Source organism: Gobius niger (genome assembly GCF_951799975.1).
Source record: "Gobius niger genome assembly, chromosome: 1".
In the NCBI taxonomy this organism is placed as follows: Eukaryota; Metazoa; Chordata; class Actinopteri; order Gobiiformes; family Gobiidae; genus Gobius; species Gobius niger.
Window position 1 is genome coordinate 20,966,989 of NC_136852.1, and position 24,403 is coordinate 20,991,391.

Genomic DNA, 24,403 nt, shown 5'->3' on the forward strand with positions numbered 1-24,403 from the left:
TTATGCAGTGTCATTTTAGTTTGTCTTATGTATTGAAGACACATTGCAGTTTGTGTATACTGTAGATGTGTTTAATTTATCAAAAGTATTTATTTTGGAGATAAAGAAACAACATAGGGCCTATGTAATTGCTCAGATATATTGTAAATAAATACCAATTTTCCTGAAACTGGAGACTTCCGTTAAAAAATCTGTGTTATTATTAGTTATATCAGCATGAACATGTGTCGACCACTTTAATCCAAACTCTTCTTACACAACCAGATTAACTGTTTCCAAACCTCAGTCTAAAGTGTGCTGGGTGGGACAGTGGAGCAGTGGAGCAGAGCTAGTTGGGGTGAGGCCCCTCCATATGGGACATGTCTGATTCTGCCCTCTGATTCTCCTGCTGGGACTTGCCTCAGAGGTGGAGGAAGCACGTTTGAGCCGTGATCAGACCTATTGTTTAACTGCAAGTTTGTTTAACTTCAGGTTTCTACTGTACCCATCACTGCATAGTCTCTTTATGTTGTTAATATTTAGAAACAGCATTATATTGACATCATGTTGAACTGGTATCACTGATGATCAAAATGCCATCGTTCACTGTGTGAACAAAGCAGTATGTTTTTGATGGTTTATAGGAATATACAGTAGAAAAACAGTTTTTCTGTCCACATAAATGTTACCATAAAATGTGTCCATTGTCCTGTCTCATTCTTTAGAGCCACTGACCCAGCCTGTCAGGAGAGGATAATCACAGACTCACAGACCGTAAGATAGGTTTATGGAGTACATATACTGTGGACAGGATCAGTCTATTATACAATAGTACTTCTTACACACACAAAAATAGTAATCTCAGTCTTTCTTTATACTACGCAATCCAGTGATTGTTTTGTTGATGAATGGGGATCTTGAATTCTTGATTGATTGATTGATTGATTGATTGATTGATTGATTGATTGATTGAATATTTTATTTCGAGCTACACAAAACAGACACAAAAGCGAGAAAAACAATAATAATAATTACAGAAAAACAGCATTCTAGCTCGAAAAGGAGTGGGAAGAAGACAAGCTTATTAACTCCCACCCCCTATTCACTTCAATAATAATGTGGTTGCAATAATAACATGAGGTTGCATATTTACAGCAAATGCAACAATGCTATACTATTGATATATTTTGTTGCTTCCGTCAGTCTACCCCATGGCAGCTGTGGCTACAGTAGTGCCTACCACAACCAAGTATTCTGTGAATGAATAATGCACAGAATTGTAAAGCAAGTTTGAGCATCTGGAAAAGCCTTCAGTCTATAAGTTCAATGCATTATTATTATTATTATTATTATTATTATTATTATTATTATTATTATTATTATTATTATTATTATTATTATTATTATTATTATTATTATTATTATTATTATTATTATTATTATTATTATTATGCCTGCTTACTTATTTATTTATTACATTTAGAGAAGCTGTGCAATGCACACAACTGACAAAGAAACAAACAGTTACAAGGTTTACAGAAATAATTTTTTAAAATGCCTTTGAGACAGATTCCCACTTAGTCAGTCCTACTAAAATACGGTAGAGGGCGCTCCACATTCCATCACTTTAGCAGGAGCAAAAATGCGTGACGCACATATCATTTAAATAACACCATCTGAAACTCCCAGAAGTCACGCAAAATTACCACATTTTAAAATAGATGGGGGGAAAAAACTAAACCAAACAAATGCAATTTGGAGGAGGGAGACAGAATGAGTCTCCCACCAAACCAAGTGGGTGGTCCCGGGACACAAGAAGCAGTCCATCTCTGTAATGTCTCTGTTGAGTGCCTTACAATAATGTCAGAATGGCCACTTTCATCCAAAACAATTGACATGTTATGACCCTCAGCTACTGCGCACAAGGGGCCACAATCTTTAGCAATATGTTGTACAGAAAGCAAATTATTCTATTGTTTGGCTGCTTAGCAAATAAACAGACAGTTGTAGGGGATGGGTTAACATGTAAAATACAAGAAATTTAAAACATAATCTAGAATACTACAGAAACTGAAATGCTTTTTTTTTTTTTACCGAGCACGATTGGCATTTATTTTCAGCCCCCAGAGTCGAGGTTGGCTAAATGCTAAATCGGGTGTAGAAAGTGTCCGACTACAAAGCTTTTTTAATCTGCGCAGTGGTCTTTACAGTGTGTCTGGGAAATAAAGCTCGCCTCATAATCATTCATTCAGATGATACATGGGAAAAAGCTTTAGACACAGCCCTGTATCCAGAGAGAGGATCTTGACAAAATGATTTCTCAATGGAACAGGGGCCTCATTTGCATAACAATCGTGGGAACTCTGTGGATCCACTTTCAATGGACACTGTAAAACACATTGGTCTATTATTTTGGTCCAAGTACATAATTGTATTTGGGTTAAACCCTTTTCTACGTGGATATAATTTCACAAATGCCGTCTATTTCAGCATTATAGCAGACAGCATATTTATTGTGTAAATGGCCAAATGGTGAACTCTGTGTTTTCTGTTGTTTTTACTTTTTGGTCACAACTGTCCGCTTGTTTGCCAATCTGCTGAGGGACTATGACTGTAATAGAAATTATACTTTAAAATACATATAATCTATCTATCTATCTATCTATCTATCTATCTATCTATCTATCTATCTATCTATCTATCTATCTATCTATCTATCTATCTATCTATCTATCTATCTATCTATCTATCTATCTATCTATCTATCTATCTATCTATCTATCTATCTATCTATCTATCTATCTATCTATCTATCTATCTATCTATCTATCTATCTATCTATCTATCTATCTATTTGTGGTGGCCCCTGTCAGGAGGCCCTTGGCAGTGTCTGTCCCTTTAAACACTCCTATTCCAATTAAAGCTAAGCCCCGCCCCCTGGTGCAGACGGCCCATGAGTCATAAAGTTTGATGTCCTGCCCAAAGTTTAGAGCGACTGAGCAAAAGTTTTTTTTTTTGTCGATAGTGAGCCGCGGTGATTTCTTTTTTGTAAGCTGTTTCATTTGTAAAAACCCTGCCATACTACGGCTGGCAAAATCGACGGGGTTTTAGTTGTGTGTGTGTGTTTTTTTCTTCTTCTATGCGTTCGTCTTTTGCTTGTACTTTTTTTCGGGAAAGCCACGGAAAAAAAGACTCGACTGTGGAGCAGATATGAGCTTTGTTACCATCACAGTTATGCCAGCAAGAAACCCACGGAAAACGTTGTCCTTTGCTGGATACTTTGACAGCTAACACATTTTGGGAAGTACAAATTCCTTCACACTGAACGTTTTATCATGAATCCGTGTAACTTTGATTGATCAACGTCAAGTTTTCTACACGGTGCTTGGTGCGTAAAAGTACTCCAAGCGGCTTTCCGCGACTTTCTGAGTGCTGCGTTTAGGAAAACTCACGGTTGGCAGATAACTTTGGCACAATGGAACCGGGCCAGCATAACCCTCCTGTCGGACACCAGATTGTTCACGTACGGGGCGACTCGGAGACAGACTTGGAGGCGCTCTTCAATGCCGTTATGAACCCCAAAAGTACCATCGTGCCACCCTCTGTGCCCATGAGAATGAGAAAGCTGCCAGACTCTTTCTTCAAACCTCCAGAACCAAAGTCTCATTCCAGACAAGTAAGTCTGCCCTGTCTTCTCTCTCTGCCCATTCCAATAAAATATGTGTTCAGATAGGCCTATCCCGTGCTATGGGGCCCTGGCCCGCCTGCGCTATGGCCTTGCAAACTGCTGCAAAGATTGTTTTTGTTTTTGTCTTTATCTGTTTTGTTTTTTTTTTCTTTGGGGAAAAATATATCCTTACTTATGAACAATGTTTTGTTGTAAAGTTTCAGAATGGGTCACCAACACGGAGGTTGGCTAAATGTTGTAGATATTGAGGCATATTCTTGGCGCTCAGAGTACGATATTTTTAGCAGCAGCATGTGTGCAGAGGTTTATGATTGACGAAATAAAATTAATACATAATGCACGTAACTTGTAATGTCTAGACCGAAACTACTTTTCTTCAATAGCAGCAGCTGCAGCAGCACTTGATGATTCTGCATTTGACCATCTTTCATCAAGCAATTCTATAGAGTAACAATTTGCTTTTGTTTGTTTGTTTGTTTGCTATTGATAAATAGCAATGATATATATATTTTGCCAACTGCCTTCTCCTATCTCGTCTTCCCACACAACTGTTGCTTGTGAGCACTGGTTTGTCCCTACTGCGCATGCGTTATGCTGTCTACCCTCTCCCACTTAGGGTTTGGCTCTGTCCAGAATCAAAACAACTGTCTAACTGACTGAAGAAACCCGCAGAAGTAGTCTCTATGTTCCTAAATCTTTGCTGAATAATGTTACATGGTGTTGGATGACTCGTGTCAAACATAGTCTTTCATCTTGACTATTTCATATGAATAAGTAGCTGAACCATATAAAGTTTTGATATTGACAGCCTCACTTTAATGTGTCCCTTTACCTTAGGCCAGCACTGATGCAGGGAGTGGCACCTCCCTGACCCCCCATCATGTTCGGGCCCACTCATCCCCAGCCTCCCTGCAGCTAGGGGCCGTCTCCGCTGGCTCGCTGTCTGGCATGGGCTCAGCAGGTGCCTCCCCTCAGCACCTCCGTCAGTCTTCATATGAGATCCCTGATGACGTGCCTCTGCCCCCCGGCTGGGAGATGGCCAAGACAGCCTCGGGACAGAGATACTTCCTCAAGTAAGTCAGAGTAACAACACTGGCACTGGCAGCCATCAGCTGCTTTTCACAGTAATACATTTTAACAAAAGAACTAGTTCATTGAACTGATGTATGTCTTTCCAAAATGTCCATTATTAGATTCCTCAGAGTATTTGAAAGTCAACAATTCGCTTTGGTTTACCCTTAATTATTTTATTTTTATTATAAGTCTCATAGTTAACTCATAGCCATATTATTTTACTCCATTAAAAAAATGGAGAAAATATATATAGCCCAATCAATATCCTATTTTTTGACGGTTACAGTTACAGCATATATATGTAATAGGGTCAATCCCTTGAGAAGTCGCAAGTTAGTTGTGACGAGTGTGGGCTGTATACAGCTGCTCTGTTCGGTTAGCATTCTGCAGACATTAATTTGCAACTTGTTACAGTGCACAACAATAGCAAGTGTCTTCTGCAAGAGACAATTGTGAGGCTCAAATTGTAGGTTATTACATTTTGGTGGGGTCAACAAACAACAGAAGTCTTTTTGGAGGTTCTGCTGTGTATGGTGTTCCTTTTCTTAGTGTTACATTTCAGCCAAAACAATGAGCTACTGTCACTTGTCCAGACAGTTTAGGACACAACTCTGCAGATCATGAACTAAGTGCTCTACTCGTAGGGGTGCTAGCACATAAGATACAGAATCTTCTTTTCTCCGCTAATATCTATAAATCACTACTGGCATTGGCTTTAAATTTGTCTAATTTAGTTTTCCTTTGCAAAGTCTTTAAACTGTTTGGATCAATAAGCTATCGCTCGGCACTTCACGCCTTTTAAGGTGAAATATTGTCGAAAGTTGTTTTATGAACATGAGCATGTTGGGCTCAAATTTTCTCAGATCAAAAAGAACTTTCAGCTGCAGATGTTTTCAAGGCTTCACATCTGGAGAGCATCTGGACCATGTTGGAAAACTCTTTCAAAAAGTCAAAAAATGTGTGTTTTGTCAAGTCTTCTCAGGCAGAGCTATTATACTTGTATATGTACATGTATACATTTGTTCATTGTATTACTTTTGTATACATGATGTCTTTGCTGACACAATATCTCCATTTGTCTGCTCAAGCTACTCACAAGTTGTTCTCTCTTTTTTTATTTTTAGTTTTCTCTTGTAGTACTTTGTTCAGGATTTATTGTTAATTTCAGATGATTGCTTGAAACTTTCTTAATTCCCACTTAGGACCAACTGGCACGTGTATGTGGCCCACAAATCCCCACAGTCCTTGCTGATGTAAGAAAAAACTTGAGCAGACTGTGTCCATACGGCACACATCAAAGCTGGAGATATTTGATCTGGAATAAAGGTGGCCTCTGCCGGCGATCCACTGAAAAAGACACTCCCCTATTTATAAACAGGCCCGTCTGACCGAGTAGTGCTGCTTGGGGAGGGAAGCCAAGCTCAAGAGAGTGTGTGTGTGTGTGTGTGTGTGTGGGTGGCTGCTCGGGCCGGGTGGGGGAGGAGAGAGGGCTCAGCAGTTAGCAGGGGCTTAGCTGGTGCTCACATTTCACTCAGGTGACCGCTGGCTGCAGTGCATTGATACGCTATAAACTAATAGGGGAAACTTCTGCGGGATAATCTTGCATTTCCTGTTGTTTATATTCCAGCAAGTTTCTCCTTGTGCATCAGTTGGGCCCACTCATGCCATGCTATCCCAGTCCCTTCAAAAAGCGAGGTCGTGGTATGAATGGAGTTGTAGGTCTGTGATGGTGCTTTTGTCAATGGAGTGAAATGGCTGCAGTGTGGTCATGTCTGAGAAGCAGAAGGGGCAGCTTGCGTTGATCCTCTCTTTGTCCTGGTTGTAAAACAGTCCTCTTCATTCACGCCACACAGACCTGTTGAGTCTTACGTGAGCGTCGAAATCGAAAAATAGATAACTAAGAAATGGTGACGCAAGAAGCAAAATGTTTCTGGAGGGCTAAAAGCTGATGCATTAAAAGGTCATTGCTTTTGTAAGTTTCTGTTGACGAAAGTGTGTGAGTCCAATGTGACATTTTCAAAGATACAAATAGTTTTAAATCATGTTTTTCCTCGCAGGGTCAATACATCACCATCATACTGCAGGCGTTTCATCTTTCCAATCCAAATGCATCACACTTTTATTTATGAATGAATAGCACTTTGACAAGTTGAGTAGTAGTGTAATAAACAAAAACAAACTAAAACACAGTTGGTGTGTGCTGTAGATTGAAAAGCTTTGTACTGCCTGTCGATATGCTAATCTCCTTTTTTGTTTTAAGTAACACTAAGCATAAACTGATGCTAGGAGAACACCAACAAAGTGTATTGACCTCTCCTCCTCCCTTCTCACAGTTTGCTCTGGCTGTCTTTGATTTATGGCACTGGGGCAGAGAGGTTGGGTCACCTTGCCTGCTGCTCAGTTGGGGGCAGGGCCAGTCTCCAGGGCTGGGTCATAAACTAATGAAGGTTTCTAATTTAGACACACTGGTGAGCTTGCAGAGGTAATCACTGTTTCCGACCGCTTATTAAATGCAGCTTTGAATGAGTTTTTAGTCCGTGGGAAGTCAGCCCTGAGCAGAGAGGGGTGAAAGGGGTGACCAGGGGAGGGGGGGGGGCTGTCTCTGGCCTCAGGGGCAGGTAGAGCTCAGTGCCCACGGACACTTTGTCTTTTCTCAATTGGATTTTAAGTTGCGGGGTAAGTGTGGTTTCCCTGAGTCAAGTCACTTGTGGCTAATGGCTGAATAGCTGTTGACATAGAAGTTCTACAAGCAGTTTTATTGAACTAATAATAATGATTGATTTAATGGCTCTGAACATGAGTTACTTAAAAAACAATAACATGTTGCCTTATGTGATTTTGTCAATGGCCTTAAACAATGATTAAGGAAACGTCTGTGTATGGAAGTGCGTCTGGAGTGAAGATCCTCAACTGGTCGATATGCAAAGAACTGAGAGGAAATGAAGATTCACCTTAGTCCCATAACCAAAACATTGTACACATTTTGCCAATACAATCTATCTTGTTTAGATTGTAGCTTTGCTCCACAATTATTATTTTTTTAAAGGACTGGATGTGATTGGACGTCCCTCTGAACCTAGTCACAAACGGTGCTGGGAACTTTCACTCGTGTTCCTGTGCGAAAGGCTCATTTGAAGCAACTTTGTGTTTGACAAACTTTTGGTTTATTGACCACACACAGACAAGAGCCTTCCTGTTCCACTGGGCCCTGTCAGCTCAGTACACAAGTGGGACTGTGAGAAAGTCAGACGGCTGTTTGCTGAAGACTTGATGTAACACCTCTGTTTCAGACATCAGTGCGCTCTCTGTCAGGGAATCTCCACTGAGGTGCTGCTTCTAGGGAAGTGGAACAGTCATAATTAGAATTTCAAGCGTTCATTAAAAGACATAATAGTTGATAGTAGTATAGTATGATCTACTGATTATGTCTTGAATGAATCTTCATTTTTCCCCCTCCTTTAGCAGGTAGATAGATATGTGATGCTCTTATCAAATTCAAATCAAGTGTGTACATCTGACAACCATATTAATTTGGTGTGAACCAAGGCATTGTACTTATTTACATTTCACACAGTGTCCAAAGTTTTTGGAACTGGAGTTGCATAATCCCTCTCCTACGCTTCATTAGAGCTTGTTGTGATAAACACCACTTCAAAAGGAAACTCACAGCTACAATGGGGTCAGAAAGGTTGCCCCAATAATCTCTCTTGATGATGTCCTGCTGATAGAGGGGCAACCAGGCATCCCAGGTCCACTGGGGCGGAGGTGCTCACCCTTGTCCTGAAGCCTGATTACATCTTGTCCCCCTCACTTGTTCTTAGTTATCAGCTTTGACCAACTTCCCAGCACTTTAGGTTAGGCTACTCCCAGTTCTGGGTGAGGCCTTGTGGCCTCACTGACAGCTCATCTGAGTGTTTTATGACAGTAGCTAAACCAAAAGTTTCACTCCTAGGTGTTACAGCACATGAAAATGTAATCTCAGGCTTAACACAAATTCCAAAGTGGATAATTGAGGATTAAAACATAATTATACTTATATATTGACTTTGGTGATAGACTGAAAGTAGTAATAGAGAAAGTTATTCGCTTTAATTTGAAAGAGCGTAGGTATATTTTATCTTTGCACAAGGCCGGTTGTTGTTTTTATTGTTTTTTTTTACAAATTGCGCACTCACTTGAGCAAGTCAGAAAGTCAAGTTTAACCTTGCAAGTCCCTGCTTCTCTCCTCACTGTAAGACACATTATAAATAACGCGGGCACAATAAACACCCCCTTGATAATTGAACCATCATTCAGACAAGTGTCAGGAGGCCTTGGGATCAACAACCACAGCCTGGGTCCAGCCACACTCCACACTTCCACAGTCGTAATTGCATTAAGCAGAATGTAGGAGAGAACGACAACAATAATAACTTAAAAAACTCACAATGTGTCATCATTTTACCAAACTACTGGGATCTGACACAATAAAACCACTCTAGTTCCTCACTTTTATTCCAGTGTTAGAATAAGAAAAATCACATGCCCTCGAGCTGTAAGTTGGGGGTTGGTGCCCCTGCGAGCTCGCTCTGCTCATGTAAGCGTACACAGAGCAGTTGTGGCCACAGAGGTTGCAGATCATCAGCAATTCCTCACAACAACTGTTGGCCTCCAGCCGTCCCCTCAGCAGTTGCCATGACATTGTTTTGTTTTATGTTTCGCCTACAGGAAGCGTTGACCATATATGGTGTTCGCGAGGCAAGTGAATGGATTATCTTTTCGCTTTAGCGCTGGTGATAAATGACCGGCCCTTGGTAACTCATTGACCGGTTGTAACGCACACACATTGTGGATCCCATGTGAACGCTAACGCCACTTTACCACGTGCTTTTGATTAATGTTTCCCCCGACCTCCCTTTGAAGCTGCGCATTTGTTTACAGCTGTTTTGATATAAAAGCGCACGGCCTGTTTAAGTGTCATGTGACGGGGCGGGGGGGATTCAATATCTCTGCATTGATTAGCATTGGACCGAGCATATCCGGCAATATCACTCAGCTTGAAAAAAAAAATTTGGCCACGTTTTTTGTTTAGTTCTCTCTGTACCAGGGAGGCCTTTATACAATAAGCCCACCCTTTTCTTATCCAAGCTCTCCAAAATAAATGTCATAGTTTCCAGAGTGGGACAGAGGCAACTTCAGGGGGCTGGGTGGAGCGTAACACTACCACAGCAACTTGTGCAGCCAATAGGATTTCAGAGGGATTGCTTCCATGGAGTTTTTTTTTTTTCTCTCTCTCTCTCTCTCTCTCTCTCTCTCTCTCTCTCTTTATAGTTCGTCTCACCCCGCTTTCTCCCTGACCCCTTTTTCTTTAAGGGGGCCTCTCCAGTCTGAGCAGCCTCCAACTATTTTGCTTGGTTTTGTGGTGTTTGTGTGAGGGGACGGGATGGGGGGGAGGGGCTAGGGGTAGAGGGATTTGGCAACTCCTTTGATCAGTAAAGCATAAACAAGAGGAGGGCTTCAAAATGGGTTGCATTGTGTGAGAGGGGAGGGGAGGGGGGGTGGGGGGGGGGAGTGCTGAGTCAGGCCCTCTCTTTCTCTCTCTCTCGCTCTCTCTCTTGCACACACTGGCGGCCCGGGACAGGGAGCAGACAGGCAGGCAGGGCTGGGATTACAACACAGGCCAAGAGAAACGCACCAACTCTTACTGCAACCAGCTGTTCGCAAATCCGAGGTGGTGCTATGGGATCAAATGAACAGTTAGGAATTAGACAGTGGATCTTATTATCGTATTATTCAGTCCAGACAATATACAATGGGTAGTAATCCAATTAACAACTGCCTTAGCGCGTTATAAAAGACCGCACTTTACTACTACATTTATGCTTTGACGCTCTTTTAAAAGGGATTTGACATGATTTACCATTGCGTTCAAACACAGGAATAATACAGTTTGAGCTGCTGCTTTCTTATAGATGTGTTATTCAATGGAAGAATAATTTGGCCCGCATTTAGAATGTCCTATGTCTTACTTGGGGATAAATGTCTTGCTCTGTACTGTACATCAACTTGCCAGACATTTTTTATTGTTGTTTTGGTCAAAGAGTCTCTGAAAAGGGGGACGGTTCAGAAAACAAAACTGGAAAAAATAAAACAAGTTGAATAGGGTTTTCTTTTTTTTCGGGGTTGTAGCTCTGTCTGCGCCTTTGTCAAACAGGTGAAAGCTTTGTAAATGTGGCGCCAGATTGTTAAAGGGCCTGACACTCCACTGTGTTGGGGCCGCTTCCAGGAAAGGGGACCCCCTGCGTTGAGCCCTGGGACTGACCCTCCCTCAATAGTTGGGGTCCCGCTTGGGGAGAGGAGGGCTTCCTGTATTAGCTTTCCATCTTAATCAAGCAACAAGTACCAACAAAGCACTAATTATCAATGCCTGCGTACAATGGCGTTGTGCGCAACCCCATTCTCTCAGATTTGGCTCCTGGCCCAATAACAAAGAAGCGAAACGCACGGTAGTCGGTGTTTCATTTTCAAATCGATTCGTTTTCGACTTATTTTTGTGGTTTACGTCTACTTTTATTTTTCCCCCAAAAAATGTAAACAATCTTGCGTGATCAAAGTCCTTGGCTAGTCCAGAAAACCTTTCGAAGCATCAAAGAAATTAAAAATGTATGTGCATAAAAGAAACTGATCAAATTGAAGGAAGGCTTCAAACCTTTCGAAGCAAGGTTTGTAATGGCATCTGAAGTTAACTTAAACGATGAATGCTCAAAACGGTTTAGGAGCTTAAAGAACTAATTAACTTGTTTATCTTAATAAATCCTTTTTGTAGTCCCTCAGGGGGTAATACAAGTGTTAATGAGATGATTGGGGGGGGGGGGGGGGGGGGGGGGGGTCTTTCATCTCCCCCTGGTGTCTCGGGCCAGAAAAAAACAATTGCAACTTTCCCTGCCAATACACACTAATGGAATCACGAAGAAGAAGCTAACAGGCTGTCGGGCAAAGCTAACTGCAGGCTAGCCCCACTTAATCAGTATTTACACTTTGAGTGAAAAAAAAAAATCTATTGTGTAATTGGATGTACAATATCCCTCTCTCCCTTTGTCTTTTCTGTCAGCGTAGTATTTTCTCTCATGGACAATTAATGAGTAAAATAAATGCAATATGCTACAACACCTGCAGTGGCGCTCTAGGGGCATGAGTTACTTAGTTCTGCTTTAATGTAAATATTGCTTGTGTATAGATAACATTTATTTTGGCTTCAGATGTAGATGGTTTAGGAGTTGTTTTCACTATCACTCCCTCATAAAGCCTTTTAGTTATCATCATGGGGCCTGTATTTTCACGCCGATTTGACCCTGAGCTTGGATCCACTGCTGGCTGTTCACATGGCGATGGGAGATGTTTTCAGACTGAAGTACTTATTGTTCTCTCCTGTCTCTCTCCGCAGTCATATTGACCAGACCACCACTTGGCAGGACCCACGTAAGGCCCTGCTCCAGATGAACCAGCCTGCCCCGCCGAGCACTGTGCCAGTCCAGCAGCAACAGCAGCAGCAGCAGCAGAACCTCATGAACCCAGCCAGTGGTACGCAAAACGTCCAATTCTGTAATCATTAGTTCGTTTTTCTTTCTTTTATCAAAACAAAATCAATTATTTTTAGGGAATATAGTTCATGATTTGTATACAAGACACTCCACTTTGTTAAAAGACAACATGCTTTCACTGATACTTAGACGGTTGACCTGTTGTTTAAAGAGAAATGCCATATTGATTATTGCAATGATAGATTTGATCATTTTTTGATAAACATCCATGTGAATTGTGAAGCCCTGCCTCTAGTTGCCGGAGTTTATTCTTTCCTAATATCCTATACCCTCATAATAACTTACAATGTATTTTGCAAGATTCACGCAGCACAGTGCAATAGAAGTGTCAGGTCAAGCCTAGTCTAGTTGCAACCTGCCGTGGATATGTAGAGCGTTGCGTTTTGTCGCTGCAGTTTGGAATTTGCCTTAGGTGAGGTAACACCAAGGCAGAACGTGACGGGTCCTGTCTGACATGTTAGGGAGCTACTGTGAGTCAGAGGTAGTATTTACAAATGAAGTATCACTGTTTTTCTCAATTGATAAGGCGCTGTTTCTGAAACATGGCACACATCTCCCTAAACACGGCACACGCTTTTCTTCATTAAGACTCGCATCACAAAGCACTCTTGCATCAAAAGCGCAGTTTGTTAAAAAAATGTCTTCAATCAATAAGTAAGTGATTATTATTATTAGTACAGTGCAGTAGAGTCAGTACACTGGGGGACGGGAGTATTTGGCCTGGGCGGGAGTGTGTATTTGTTGCATTGAATGTATGTAGCAATTGAAAAGTGCCATGTTTCTGATTAGTAGTGTTCAGTGTTTGAATCACGTGTGCTATAAGTGAACGGTGTGTTCACATAAGAATAAAGAGTGCAAGAGTTTCGGGAGCTGCGTGCAAACCGTGAATTGTGTCCTGTTTTTGTGAGAAATGTATGCAATCAGTTGGTGGTTGTGTGCAGTGAGTAGAATTTAGTGTCTTAGTGTCTTGTCAATCCAAACAATAAATCAGAACTGTTATTCTTATTATATACTCCAACATCACTGCAACATTAGTCTTATGTCCTGCCCATAGGTCCTCTGCCTGATGGTTGGGAACAGGCCATCACGTCTGAGGGTGAAATCTACTACATTAACCACAAAAACAAGACCACTTCCTGGCTGGATCCGCGACTGGACCCACGCTTTGGTGAGTTCACTGTCTGATAGAGGAGTTTGTATCAGCTGCTGACAGCAGAAGGCCAAAGGCTCGTCCTGTACAGAGTACATTCTGCTACAATAAGGAACACTTGGTTCTTGGACAGCTGCTCACGATTTCCACAAAGCGAATGTCTGAAATGTCCATGTTTGCTGCTTTTACTCTGTGATCGGTGTACTTTGCTGCACTATGCTGCTTTGTTGTGACTAGCCACACAAGTGGTGATTGAAAACAAGTTGAATTGTACCCCCTTAGTTTGAAAAGCAGCACCTAACCTTTTGTCAGCCATTTTAGTGTTGAAGCAACAGCTGAGTTGGTCATTAATCCCCCGGCTGAGCTAAAGGTCAACACTTTACACTGGTGTAGTTGGTGTGGGTAAATTACTGACTGGTCTAGCTGCATGTATTACATTTTTGTTGTGGACTTGACTAATGCTACTTTGTGCCAAGTAGATTCCAAAGATGAGGGCTTTCATTGATGTCATTCTGATTAATTCACGCTTGAGGCGTCATCCTTTTATCGCAGCAGCGCTCCTCCGGGATGCACGCACTGCCTGAAATCACATGTAGGTTGTTGTACTGTTTATTAATGGGTTAGGAATACGCGCGCTTTAGTTTCGTTTTTTGTGAGTTCTCATGGCTCGCTCCTTACTTCAAAACAAAGTGCAGTGAAACAGATGGAGAATGTTGGCTGCCTACTCGGCCTAACGTTGTTAATAGAGGTGAATGTGTTAACATTTAGATGCAGACAGGCTTTAGCTCCACGCAACATACAAAACCATTAAAACGCATTGATATGTTCAAAACAGTTTAATACATTTTGTGTCAAAGTCTTGACACAAAAAGTGTCAAGACTTTGGCCATATCTCACTTAATACTTTATACTCTGTTTGAACCTATAATAACAAATAATATATAACTAACTTGTTAGAAACACTATTGAAAATGAACAGAAATTGTATTATTAAGGTGGTCTATTGACTGTTTTCCCCTACACTTCTCTTCACAGATCTGTTTATTACTTTCTAGTTTTTGTAAATGCAGACTTCCATGCTTCAGTTTCTGCTTGAACCTTATGAAACACATACTTCTGTGTAATTATGTTATTTAGAGATTTGTGCAAAGAAATGCTTTCCCTCTTGCTGATATGTCCGCTCTAGTCTTAATTCAGCTCCTTTGATAATGGCGTCTAATTTGAGCCTTGAGAAGAAAGGCAGCAGAGCGCCTGTAGCTGTGCACGCTGTTGTGGCTAGCTCTCGCTCCCTCTCCCTTTGCGTGAGGCCCAGGGAAAGGAGCTGCAACCCCATTCTGCTCCAGACAGACTTGAATCTCTGCCAGCACTCTTTATTCTGCGGTTCAACTCTTAATCTGTTCCAGACCATTTCAGTCAAAGAACTCCAATGTGAGCACAGGAGGAGGAGGAGGGTGTGGGGGCAGGGATGGGCGAGGTAAAGGGGGGAAAAGAAAGGAAAACGCAAGAACAAGGGGGAAAATGGCACAGGATAAGCACACATCCTCTCTAAAAGACAAGACAAAGTGACAAGAGGCATTGTAGTTTATAGCCTTACTTTAGATGGCCTGTGGAAGTATTGGTGGTTATTAAAAAACAAGGCCACGAAAAGGGCTTATTTCAGTCTCCTCCTCATTTATTATGAAAACTAACATAACATTTCCCATTATATACCTCATTCTCATCTTTAATCTTGTTTTCTTGAACTTTTAATTGCATATGACACTGACAGGCTGCCATGTTTTTCTAATTATTCCTTAGTTTGATGGGATAACGCTGGTGGTGGTAAGTGTTCATTATAGTTCTAAGACATCAGGGAAGAGAAGAGAAAGGATTCTATGTTTTAAGGATGGAAGTAGGGCTTGTTCTTGGTCCTTGCGTACAGTATGGTGGTACCATGGCGACAGATATGGAAAGTTTCCGTCATTTTATGCCACATCCTTTCCAATAAGATAATAATGGAGGGAGAAAAGTAGTCTAACCTGTCATATGAACTGAGCTTTAATTATGGAACTTTGAACACATTAAATGGCAACTTTTGAACAAGCATATTCATAGATTTGTATCATGGGCGTCTTCTTTGACAGGCCTCACCATCACTTCCCCCAGTTGGCACTGCTGCCCTCTACCAGCCCGAGGTGATGCGTTTTTATGGTGCTCCCAGCCTGATGGCACAGATAAGGCATTGGTCGTGTTAGCTTGTTGTGTTGAATGTCTCCGTGAAAGAGACAAAAGGCAGACTGCATTAACTCGTCTTGTATCTCGCGCCCACCAGCTATCGCCTTCTGCATGTACTGTACTGTTGACGTATACCAAACACACACAAAAGCCGCCTATCTCTGTGGCCCCAAAGTGAACCAGTCCCGCACTATCATTTCACCACACTCTTATATGCTCCTAGTGTGTGAATATTGATTGAAGATTATTTGACAAGGCTCCACAAATAAAAACGGAAACTATATGCATGATATTGGAGGAAAAAAACGGTCCATTTTTCTTTCTAGTACTGAGATTGTGATTAGATTTGCAAAGGATGTCAAGATTTAGATCAAGAAATATATAGAAATAGAAATATCCATACCCAGAAGTCTAAAGTCAAAGCTGGGAAACTAAAAGAAGAAACACATGCTTACACAGAACACAGAACGTATTTGTTAACTACAGGCCTAAACTACAGGATTAGGTTTTAAACATAATCAGACATGGTAAATAAATATTGTGACAACATTTTGCTTTGTACAGCCTAAATAATTGCCGTCCTCATGATCGGCAACCTGGAAACATTTGTACTTTATTTTGCAAGAGAAGCCATCAACAAATAGAGATGAATAAATACTGCATTGTTTTCTAAATACAGTTAAAGGGAACATGTAAAGCTTTAATTTATTGAGATCAATGCTGTAAAACTTGTGACTTTGTAGTACTTGTGTAATATTCTGTGTGAGAAAATGAGTAAGTTGTTTTTCGCAAGGCAGGTGCGTGGGAGGAATGACCGGCTGAAATTGTACAAGATGTCTTCTCTCTGCTGAGTAGATATCTGTAAATTTTGCAGTGGTAATATAATTATTGCCTGCCATACCAACTGCATTATACTGTATTTGAAAACATGTGTACTATTGAATGAGCTTTAGAACTGCAGACATTTTAACATGGATGTCAGCTAAGTGAGCTGTTCATAGCAAACTATACTGAGTCAAAATTAAAAGACTAAAAAACAAAGCAGATTATTAGGCGTGACAGTGACATGTAGAGCTAGTACTTATGCTACTCCACTCCAATCCAAAAGAGTAAAACCACAAAGAGTCGCAGTGTCTGCCACAGATAAGTCCCGTGGAGAGAAGTACCCCTCTCTCCCATGAAGTATGCGTGTGGGAGAGCCCGTGGGTGCTGGGATGGGACAGGGTGGGGTGGGGTTGTTATTGGGGGAGGACAGGACTAAGTTGGGGAGGGCGGTGCTTCCCAGAGCTTCCCAAGGAGAGCCTGGAGCCAGTGTTCATTCAGCTCCACAGATAGTGTAAACACACAGTGATTGAATGGTGATGAGAAAGGTGCCGGGGCAGGCAGAAGCAACCCTACATAAAAATCACCCCCAGTCGAGACCTTTGTTTTGGTTGGTGCTCGGAGCGCATAAGTAAACAAGGGTTCTCATTGGTTCTGTCATGTTACACCCCTCATGGTCAGACGCATAGCTGCTTTAGCTCCACAACAGTGATCAAAAGTCTGACCTAGTTTGCTTGCATAGGTTGTTGCATTGGTTTATCAGAAATCACACTCATTCTCACACACCTATTTGTTTTACACGTAAACATGACTTTTTAAAACATACATCTGTCGTGCACTATCTACTCCTGTTTCTTCCTTTCAATTTACTCAAAAAGGTGGAGGAGGCAGTCAGTCTAGTGGATAATCTGTGATTTGTTTTGAAGGAAGCCAACCACACAATGAAAGGATAAGTTGTGACTGATGCAATGTACAAAACTAACAAAGCCTGTCTTAGTCAGGCGGTGGGAGGGGAGCAGGTCTTACAGGAAGAGAGCCTGTTTTTTGCTGTCGGCCGGTTGTAACCTGTGTTGGGACATCCCTCATGCTCAACCTGATGCACTGGCTCCACTCTAACCTTTGACCAAGTGCCCGTCACTTTAGTTGAACACCGTTTAGCTAAGTATCATTAGGAGATACTTATATATAGTGGAACATATTATACATTCGTCATCATTTATATATATATATATATGAGATATATGTATAAATGAATGTATAGCTTTATCTACATTGCATGCCGTAAATATTTAACAGTGGTTGTTGACATTAACCAGAATCTCATTGTAATACAATGCAGTCAATGATGGAAAAACATCTCATTATTAACCTAATAATTATTTTTCTTCTTTATTTTTCCCCCCAGCTCTGAACCAGCAGAGGATCACCCAGAGCGCCCCAGTGAAGCAGGCTGGCCAGCTCCCGCCCAACGCCCACAGTGCAGTGATGGGAGGCAACAGTCAGATGAGACTGCAGCAGATCGAGAAGGAGAGGCTCAGACTGAAGCAACAAGAGCTGCTCCGACAGAGGCCCCAGGTTAGAAATCTCACTGAAACTCACCAAACAACTACTCTCCACAGTGATTGAATAATGTTTATGTGAATCACATGAGTCACAGCTCGTCGGTAGAGCAGTGAATCTAGCTCTTCTTTGATGAGGGTTTATTGATGCTCTGCCCTGTAATGAAGTCCTCTTAGTCATCTGCGGTGACTTTATCACTTCCTAACCGTGATGTGTCACACCGGTCCGCCCACGCTAAGCCCGTAGTCCAGTCCAGCGGTTTACTCAAGACCGTGTCATAACTCCAGAAAGAGTGCTTGATGGTTATGAATGAGGCTGCCTGGGACTTTGTTTACTGTGCCATTCATGCAAGTTGTTTAAAGTTCACAGCAAAGGAATTGATTACATGCCAGATGCACACAACTGGAACAGGGTTCTTTGTCCATTCTTTAAACCGGAGTCCTACCGCTTTTATTTATGTATTTACATATTTTTAAATGTACACAGTGCTTCTCAAGACTTCACTAAAAGTATTTAGCAGGCTTAACAGACTAAAGGATCTGTACTATATGCGTTTTAGGTACTGGATTAGTAATATTCAACAGTTACATTCATGACTCAAGTTAGTCTCACCTCTCTTCTACTCAACAATACACGAGAATCCTTTTTTTGTTTGATGACTTAGCTGTTCTCGGCTAATGATGGTTTCCTCAGAATGGAGGAGTACCTGATCTGTCCGACATATGGTGCAGGTTGCTGAATAGTTGAATCACCACATTTCCATTATTTACAAGTGTTTTTCCAAGGAAAAGTACTATCTGGCATTTGACGTGTATGCAGACTGGCTACTAAAGTGACCCTAGCAGAAAATTGCCTGCATATGCTTGTGGCAAGGGTTCATCTTCAGGCCAAAAGAAGCCACACCCAAATCTTTTCCACATGCCAGAATTGAAATGAAGAACGGATGGCAGTCTAGTAGGTTATGTAGTAAGCTGTCTCGTACAATTTCACCATGGCACTTTGTCATGAAAACTGAAGAATTCTTCGACAACATAAATATTCAAATAAGCACAAGACATTGAATACATCTACATTTTGTGTCATTAACAAAAGTCCAGTTGTTTCACCTTCCCGGTCAAGGACTCAAGGCGGAAAGAGGCAAAAGAACAACATGACTTCATATCCTCAGCCCTTATCAGATAGTGCATGTGGAGAACAATTGTCTCCTGTAGTGGCCGGCCCCTCGTGTAATTTGACACCGCATATGAAGAGGCACAAAGACATCCATGTTAGCTGTATGTAGAAATCTCTGCAATGAAACGCTCGACATGTGGGATGTGGAGAAACTGATTGCTAAAATTATGTTACGAGTGTACGGTGTTGCTTACTGTCTTCTGTGTTATGTCTACAGGAATTGGCTCTAAGAAATCAACTCCCCTCTATGGATCAAGATGGCGGCAGTAACCCAGTGTCCTCCCCTATGGCCCAGGATAACAGGACCATGACAGCCAACAGCTCTGACCCATTCCTTAACAGGTTGGTGCAGTTCACACAAGCAGGAGGCAGCAGCAGCGCTCTCTCCCCAGACAAAATGGAAACCCCCTGGAACAAGAGCCGAGCTGCTCAATGGGCATCATGTTACTGACAAGAACTAACTCTACTGACATGTCACTCTGAGCCGAGTCCTACTTTGTTGTACACAGTTTAGTTTTGTAAAGTCCTGCTGCTGGCTGACCAGTTGCTTGAACAGAAGACCTCATTTTAAACCTCCTTCACATGGCAGTGACTCACTTAGAGGCGAATGTTGCTCACGGAGGACCTCTGCTGGGCACCTTTTGTAGTTGATCCCTTGAGTTACACAAATGTCAATAAAACAATATAATGGTAATAATCACTTCTAACGCCAATGCATAGTTTTAGTCTGCAAGTGGACAAAAAGAAGATGGCGCTGAATTTCTTGTAAGACGTAGGAGCATGTGGTCCAGGGATAACTTAATCTCCCCTCCTCCTGCTCTCTCACAATGGCCCCTTTCATCTGGCTTGAAATACACTGCCTACATATTTTGCCTCTGTTAATCTCTAAAGGCTTGTCAAATGTCTTCGCATTGGTCCTTTTGTGGGTTCATAGTGGGCATTTCATCATGTTCTCGATCTGCTAAAATGAAGTTATTTTCTAGGCATTCAGACACAACTATTTGTGAAATGTACGTCTGCATTGAGCCCCTGGGAGATTTAAGCCATATTGTTGGATTGTCTACCAGCTTGTGCTGTGCTATTAGCCACTTAGTTTGTGAATGATGTTCTCTACAGTTATATCTATCAGATCACATTTTAATGTTGACTGTGATTTATTTTCTTTTTAAATATATTGTGATCTTGTGTTTTTTTTAGCGGAACCTATCACTCCCGAGATGAGAGCACTGACAGCGGCCTGAGTATGAGCAGCTATAGTGTGCCCCGCACTCCAGATGACTTCCTCAACAGTGTGGATGAGATGGACACAGGTGAGTTAAAAAGGCTATGATTATTTGTATTTATATGGTGATGGAGCATTCAGTATTGATTCTCTAACGATAGTTTTACTGGATGTCAGAGTCCAAGCTTATCCCTAGAGAAATGAAAAGAATGGAATCGTATTTGTGTAGCACTTTTCACATGAAACGTTCACGTGAAGTCACCTCAAGTGCTTCACGCAGTGTAGGGGATTTGTACTTCATTCACTCCACACATGATGGTGATCAGCTACGCATGTAGCAGCAGTTTCCCCTGAAAAAGACTGACAGAAGTGTGGCTGCATACACCATGCACCACCATTCATTCACGTACACACCTCATTCATCCTGGCCCATTGTACATGTTTTAAGCGATAGGGGAAACCGGACTACCCGGAGAAAACCTCTTACCACCGCACCACCTGTTGTATGCACCAGATTTTTTGGTTGTTTGTAATGTAAATTTAAACAAGGAATTTGCCATTGATTGTTAATTTTTTGTCAATGGCATAGCATACAGCTAACTACTGTTTGCTTGCAACACATCTTGTACTACTACTACTTTTGATGGGAAATGTTCCTGTTCATATGGCAAATAGGAAATTCTGTTTCATAGAACACTACTATATCATTGATTTTTTTTTTTTGAGAGCCGAGTCCAGAAAGAAAGAAAAAAGCTAGACTACCACTGCTACTAGAACTATTACTTCTACTACTAAATCTACCACCACTACTACATCATCATCACACTAAAATAAGCCCCTATTGTTTTCTGTGACCAGGAGAACCTCTGCCAACCTCCATGGCCTCCCAGCCTAGCCGTTTCCCCGACTACCTGGACGCCATCCCAGGCACAGACGTGGACCTGGGCACCCTGGAGAGTGAGAGCATGGCTGTGGAGGGGGAGGAGCTGATGCCCAGTCTGCAGGACGCCTTGAGCTCAGACATCCTCAATGACATGGAATCCGTGCTGGCGGGCAAGATCGACAAGGAGAGCTTCCTCACATGGTTATAGAGGACTTAACCAGACACTTCGGACTGCTGCTTGCTCTTATCTGTGAACGATTCAGATGCTTTTTCGAGACATTTCAGCAAGCCTCTTTGGACTTCTTTTCTTGTATATCAATCTTTCCTTTTTTTTTTTTGAGGCAGTATTCCTCTTCGTTTTTTGTTTTCTTTCTCACTGGTGTTATCTCTTTATTTTGTCTGTGTCTTCAAGGCTGGCCCATGAACAGACAATTTAAGAAAAGAAAAAAAAGGTTCCCCTGCATGTTTCACTATAGTCTGCCACTGAATCTAGGCCATCTTTTCAAGGAGTCTCCCTCCATAACTGTGGAGAACATGTACTCAATCTGAAAGAACATTAGCCATTGTCTTGATTGCTTTATAGTGAACACGTGTTTTTAGTATACTTTTTTTCTACAGATATATGTGTTGAACATGCCTGATAAACCAAAAATGATGTATTTACAAAAATGATAATACTGATTTGGAGTAAAGGTGACGATAGGCCCGGCTTAGACATATTTGATGGGTGGCAGGTTGGACTCCGGGGACCGATTGCATTGCTGCTAGGCTGTGCCAGCAAATCTACGTGAAACCATTAGATCAAGTGCCTTTAGTTGTATTTTTGAGACGCGAGCATGATGAACAAGTACATACATTGTAGCAAACATGAGCATTGTGATCCTCAGAAACACTTTTATTTACTTTTAATCACAAAAAAAAATATACAGATTTATTTCAAGCGTTATTTTTTATGTCTTTACTAGTTTTATTCTTAGGTTACTAAATACACATATGTATCATAGTTTAGATCATATGGCATCAGCTTTTCTTTATTTGCTTTAGACACAAGTGATGCATTTTAACTGGGTCAACTGAATCATGGCTTGTGGGGTGAATCAGTTTCGGCTCATTTTATTATCTGATTTTATTATACATTTTAGAGTACTTCTTGTCGATCACATGCAGCTTTTACTTTTCTTTTTCTTAAAGATTTTTAACATTAACCAAAAAGCAGATTGGAGGCAAAGCAAATTATAGCTCTTGCTTAATTAAACCTGGTGAAAGTATAGTGAGCTCAGACATGCTGTGCTGTGTTGAACTGAGGGCTTTATAGGCAGCAGCTATGACAGGTAGTAGCAGGTTGAAGAGTTTTTGAAGGTGTTGAACGGCAGAAGGCCAAGGTTTAAGTTGTTTGTTTATTTGTGTGAAATATAAAAAAAAAAACAATCAATGTCAAAGTTTGTTGTGAGAGATTCCAAAGATGCTAACATTCTTACTTACACTTTCTGTTTTTGTAAATCAGCCACTGTTTCGAACAAATATAAGCTAATGAGACACATGTAGGTTTCTAGTGTTAAGTGGCATGTCTGAATAGAGAGCATAATTTTGTATCTTTTTAGAAGATTGTTTTGAGAGACTAACAGAGATTTAAGGACACATTTTTAAAGGAGCAGTTATTTTGAAATGAACTGTTTACATTCTCAGAGAGCAGTGATCTGCTACAGCCACGGCAGATACAAAGCAGAGACCGTTTTTCACATTGTTTTTTATGTTTACACTACTGCAGTAAGTTTCAAAAACATCTGAAGAATAAAGGCAATTCTTGGTTTAACAGTTTGAACACATGTGATGTTAGACCAGACAACGTAAGCATTTTATCACAAGTTACACTAAGAGCATCCGGAACTGCATTTGATCAGTTATGAAATTGCCTGTGATTTTGGATGAACAGTGTTCTAAAGAACAATGTAACTACAGTTGATACACTACACTTTGCTTGATGATGCATTTTGTCATAAGCCAGATTTGTTTTTTTCTTATTTAGTGTGTTTTTGTCAGAGTATATTAGTTGTTGACTGTTATTAGCAGTAGGACTAATCACAAGGTAATGGCTTTTGTATTTAGATATTTCTAAATGCACATGAAATGAATTTATATTCAGTAATGATCTGTTCTTTTGATAGATTTGTGCATGTTTTAGACAATGAATTCTGTTACATTATCTATGATAATTGGCCTGAAATAAAGTATATACTTTGTGTTAAGAACTTTGTATATTATGTTTTCTTACAGAAATATCTTATGATCTCACATTCTGGACACTATAATACATATTAAACATAAACGTTTAAAAAGCACTGGCCACATTGTTTTGTGACTGCATTGACCTCAATGTTGTGAGAAACAAAATGGGATCGTATGTAGGCCGATTCATACTGTCTCCAGCAGAAGAAGTGGGCAGGTCCCAAAAGGGCACGAGTCTGAGTTGGACAGGATGTATGGCGTTTATCAACTACAAGAGGAAATCCTGGTGGTCTCCCGGACAAAGGAGAGGAGTCCCAGATGCCCTCTGTGGAAAGAAACACAGCATGGACAAAACAGCACAGGAAGTGCTTCTGATGCCAACGCCACAGTAGCATCACTACATGTATACAACCTGTTCATCTTATATCAGTCTGACCTAAGCTGACCCACAATTCAACATTTCAAATTCTTTCATTTTTGTACATATTTTTAGTAATACAAAAAGGAAACAAAAACATTCACAAACGGGTAAATAAAAAACACATCCCACCAATAGACTGCAACATCAAGAATGGAATTATTGTGGTCGACTTCTTCCTGTAACCACAAGGAAATGCCGGCTGGTTCCGGAAGTTCCTGGCTCCTATAGACTTTCCATTGAAACATTTTTGCCCCTATTCAAGTCATTATTGAACACAGGCTTGTCATTCTGACCTCCATGTGTTCGTCTTAACATGCGCGGCATTGTTCTAATTTTATTCTTTTTTTTTATTATTATTATTTTCACCCTATTCAAAATGGAGCTGGCACCAAAAACCCAGCCAAATCACTA

General features: G+C 41.1%; 1 protein-coding gene across 2 annotated transcripts; it reads left to right on the forward strand.

Moving 5' to 3' along the window:
* The first annotated feature begins 2,975 nt into the window (after nucleotides 1-2,975).
* Nucleotides 2,976-24,341, forward strand: yap1 (Yes1 associated transcriptional regulator). Of its 2 annotated transcripts, XM_079553851.1 has the most exons (8): nucleotides 2,978-3,655; nucleotides 4,505-4,740; nucleotides 12,165-12,301; nucleotides 13,376-13,489; nucleotides 17,913-18,082; nucleotides 19,458-19,582; nucleotides 20,438-20,550; nucleotides 21,321-24,341. In XM_079553851.1, exons 1-8 carry the CDS (start codon nucleotides 3,455-3,457, stop codon nucleotides 21,551-21,553), a joined length of 1,329 nt encoding a protein of 442 aa, XP_079409977.1. In that variant the 5' UTR covers nucleotides 2,978-3,454; the 3' UTR covers nucleotides 21,554-24,341. The 2 variants fall into 2 exon arrangements, with proteins under 2 accessions (XP_079409978.1, XP_079409977.1); XM_079553852.1 differs by lacking the exon at nucleotides 13,376-13,489 and having other exon boundaries at nucleotides 2,976-3,655.
* The last annotated feature ends 62 nt before the right edge of the window (nucleotides 24,342-24,403 follow it).

Bases quoted from the DNA above. Each gene is read 5' to 3' on its own strand.
- yap1 (XM_079553851.1), top strand. From the start codon at position 3,455: ATGGAACCGGGCCAGCATAACCCTCCTGTCGGACACCAGATTGTTCAC. The intron at 13,490-17,912 runs GTGAGTTCACTG...TTTTCCCCCCAG, and splicing joins GCGACTGGACCCACGCTTTG to CTCTGAACCAGCAGAGGATC. The intron at 20,551-21,320 runs GTGAGTTAAAAA...TTCTGTGACCAG, and splicing joins TGTGGATGAGATGGACACAG to GAGAACCTCTGCCAACCTCC.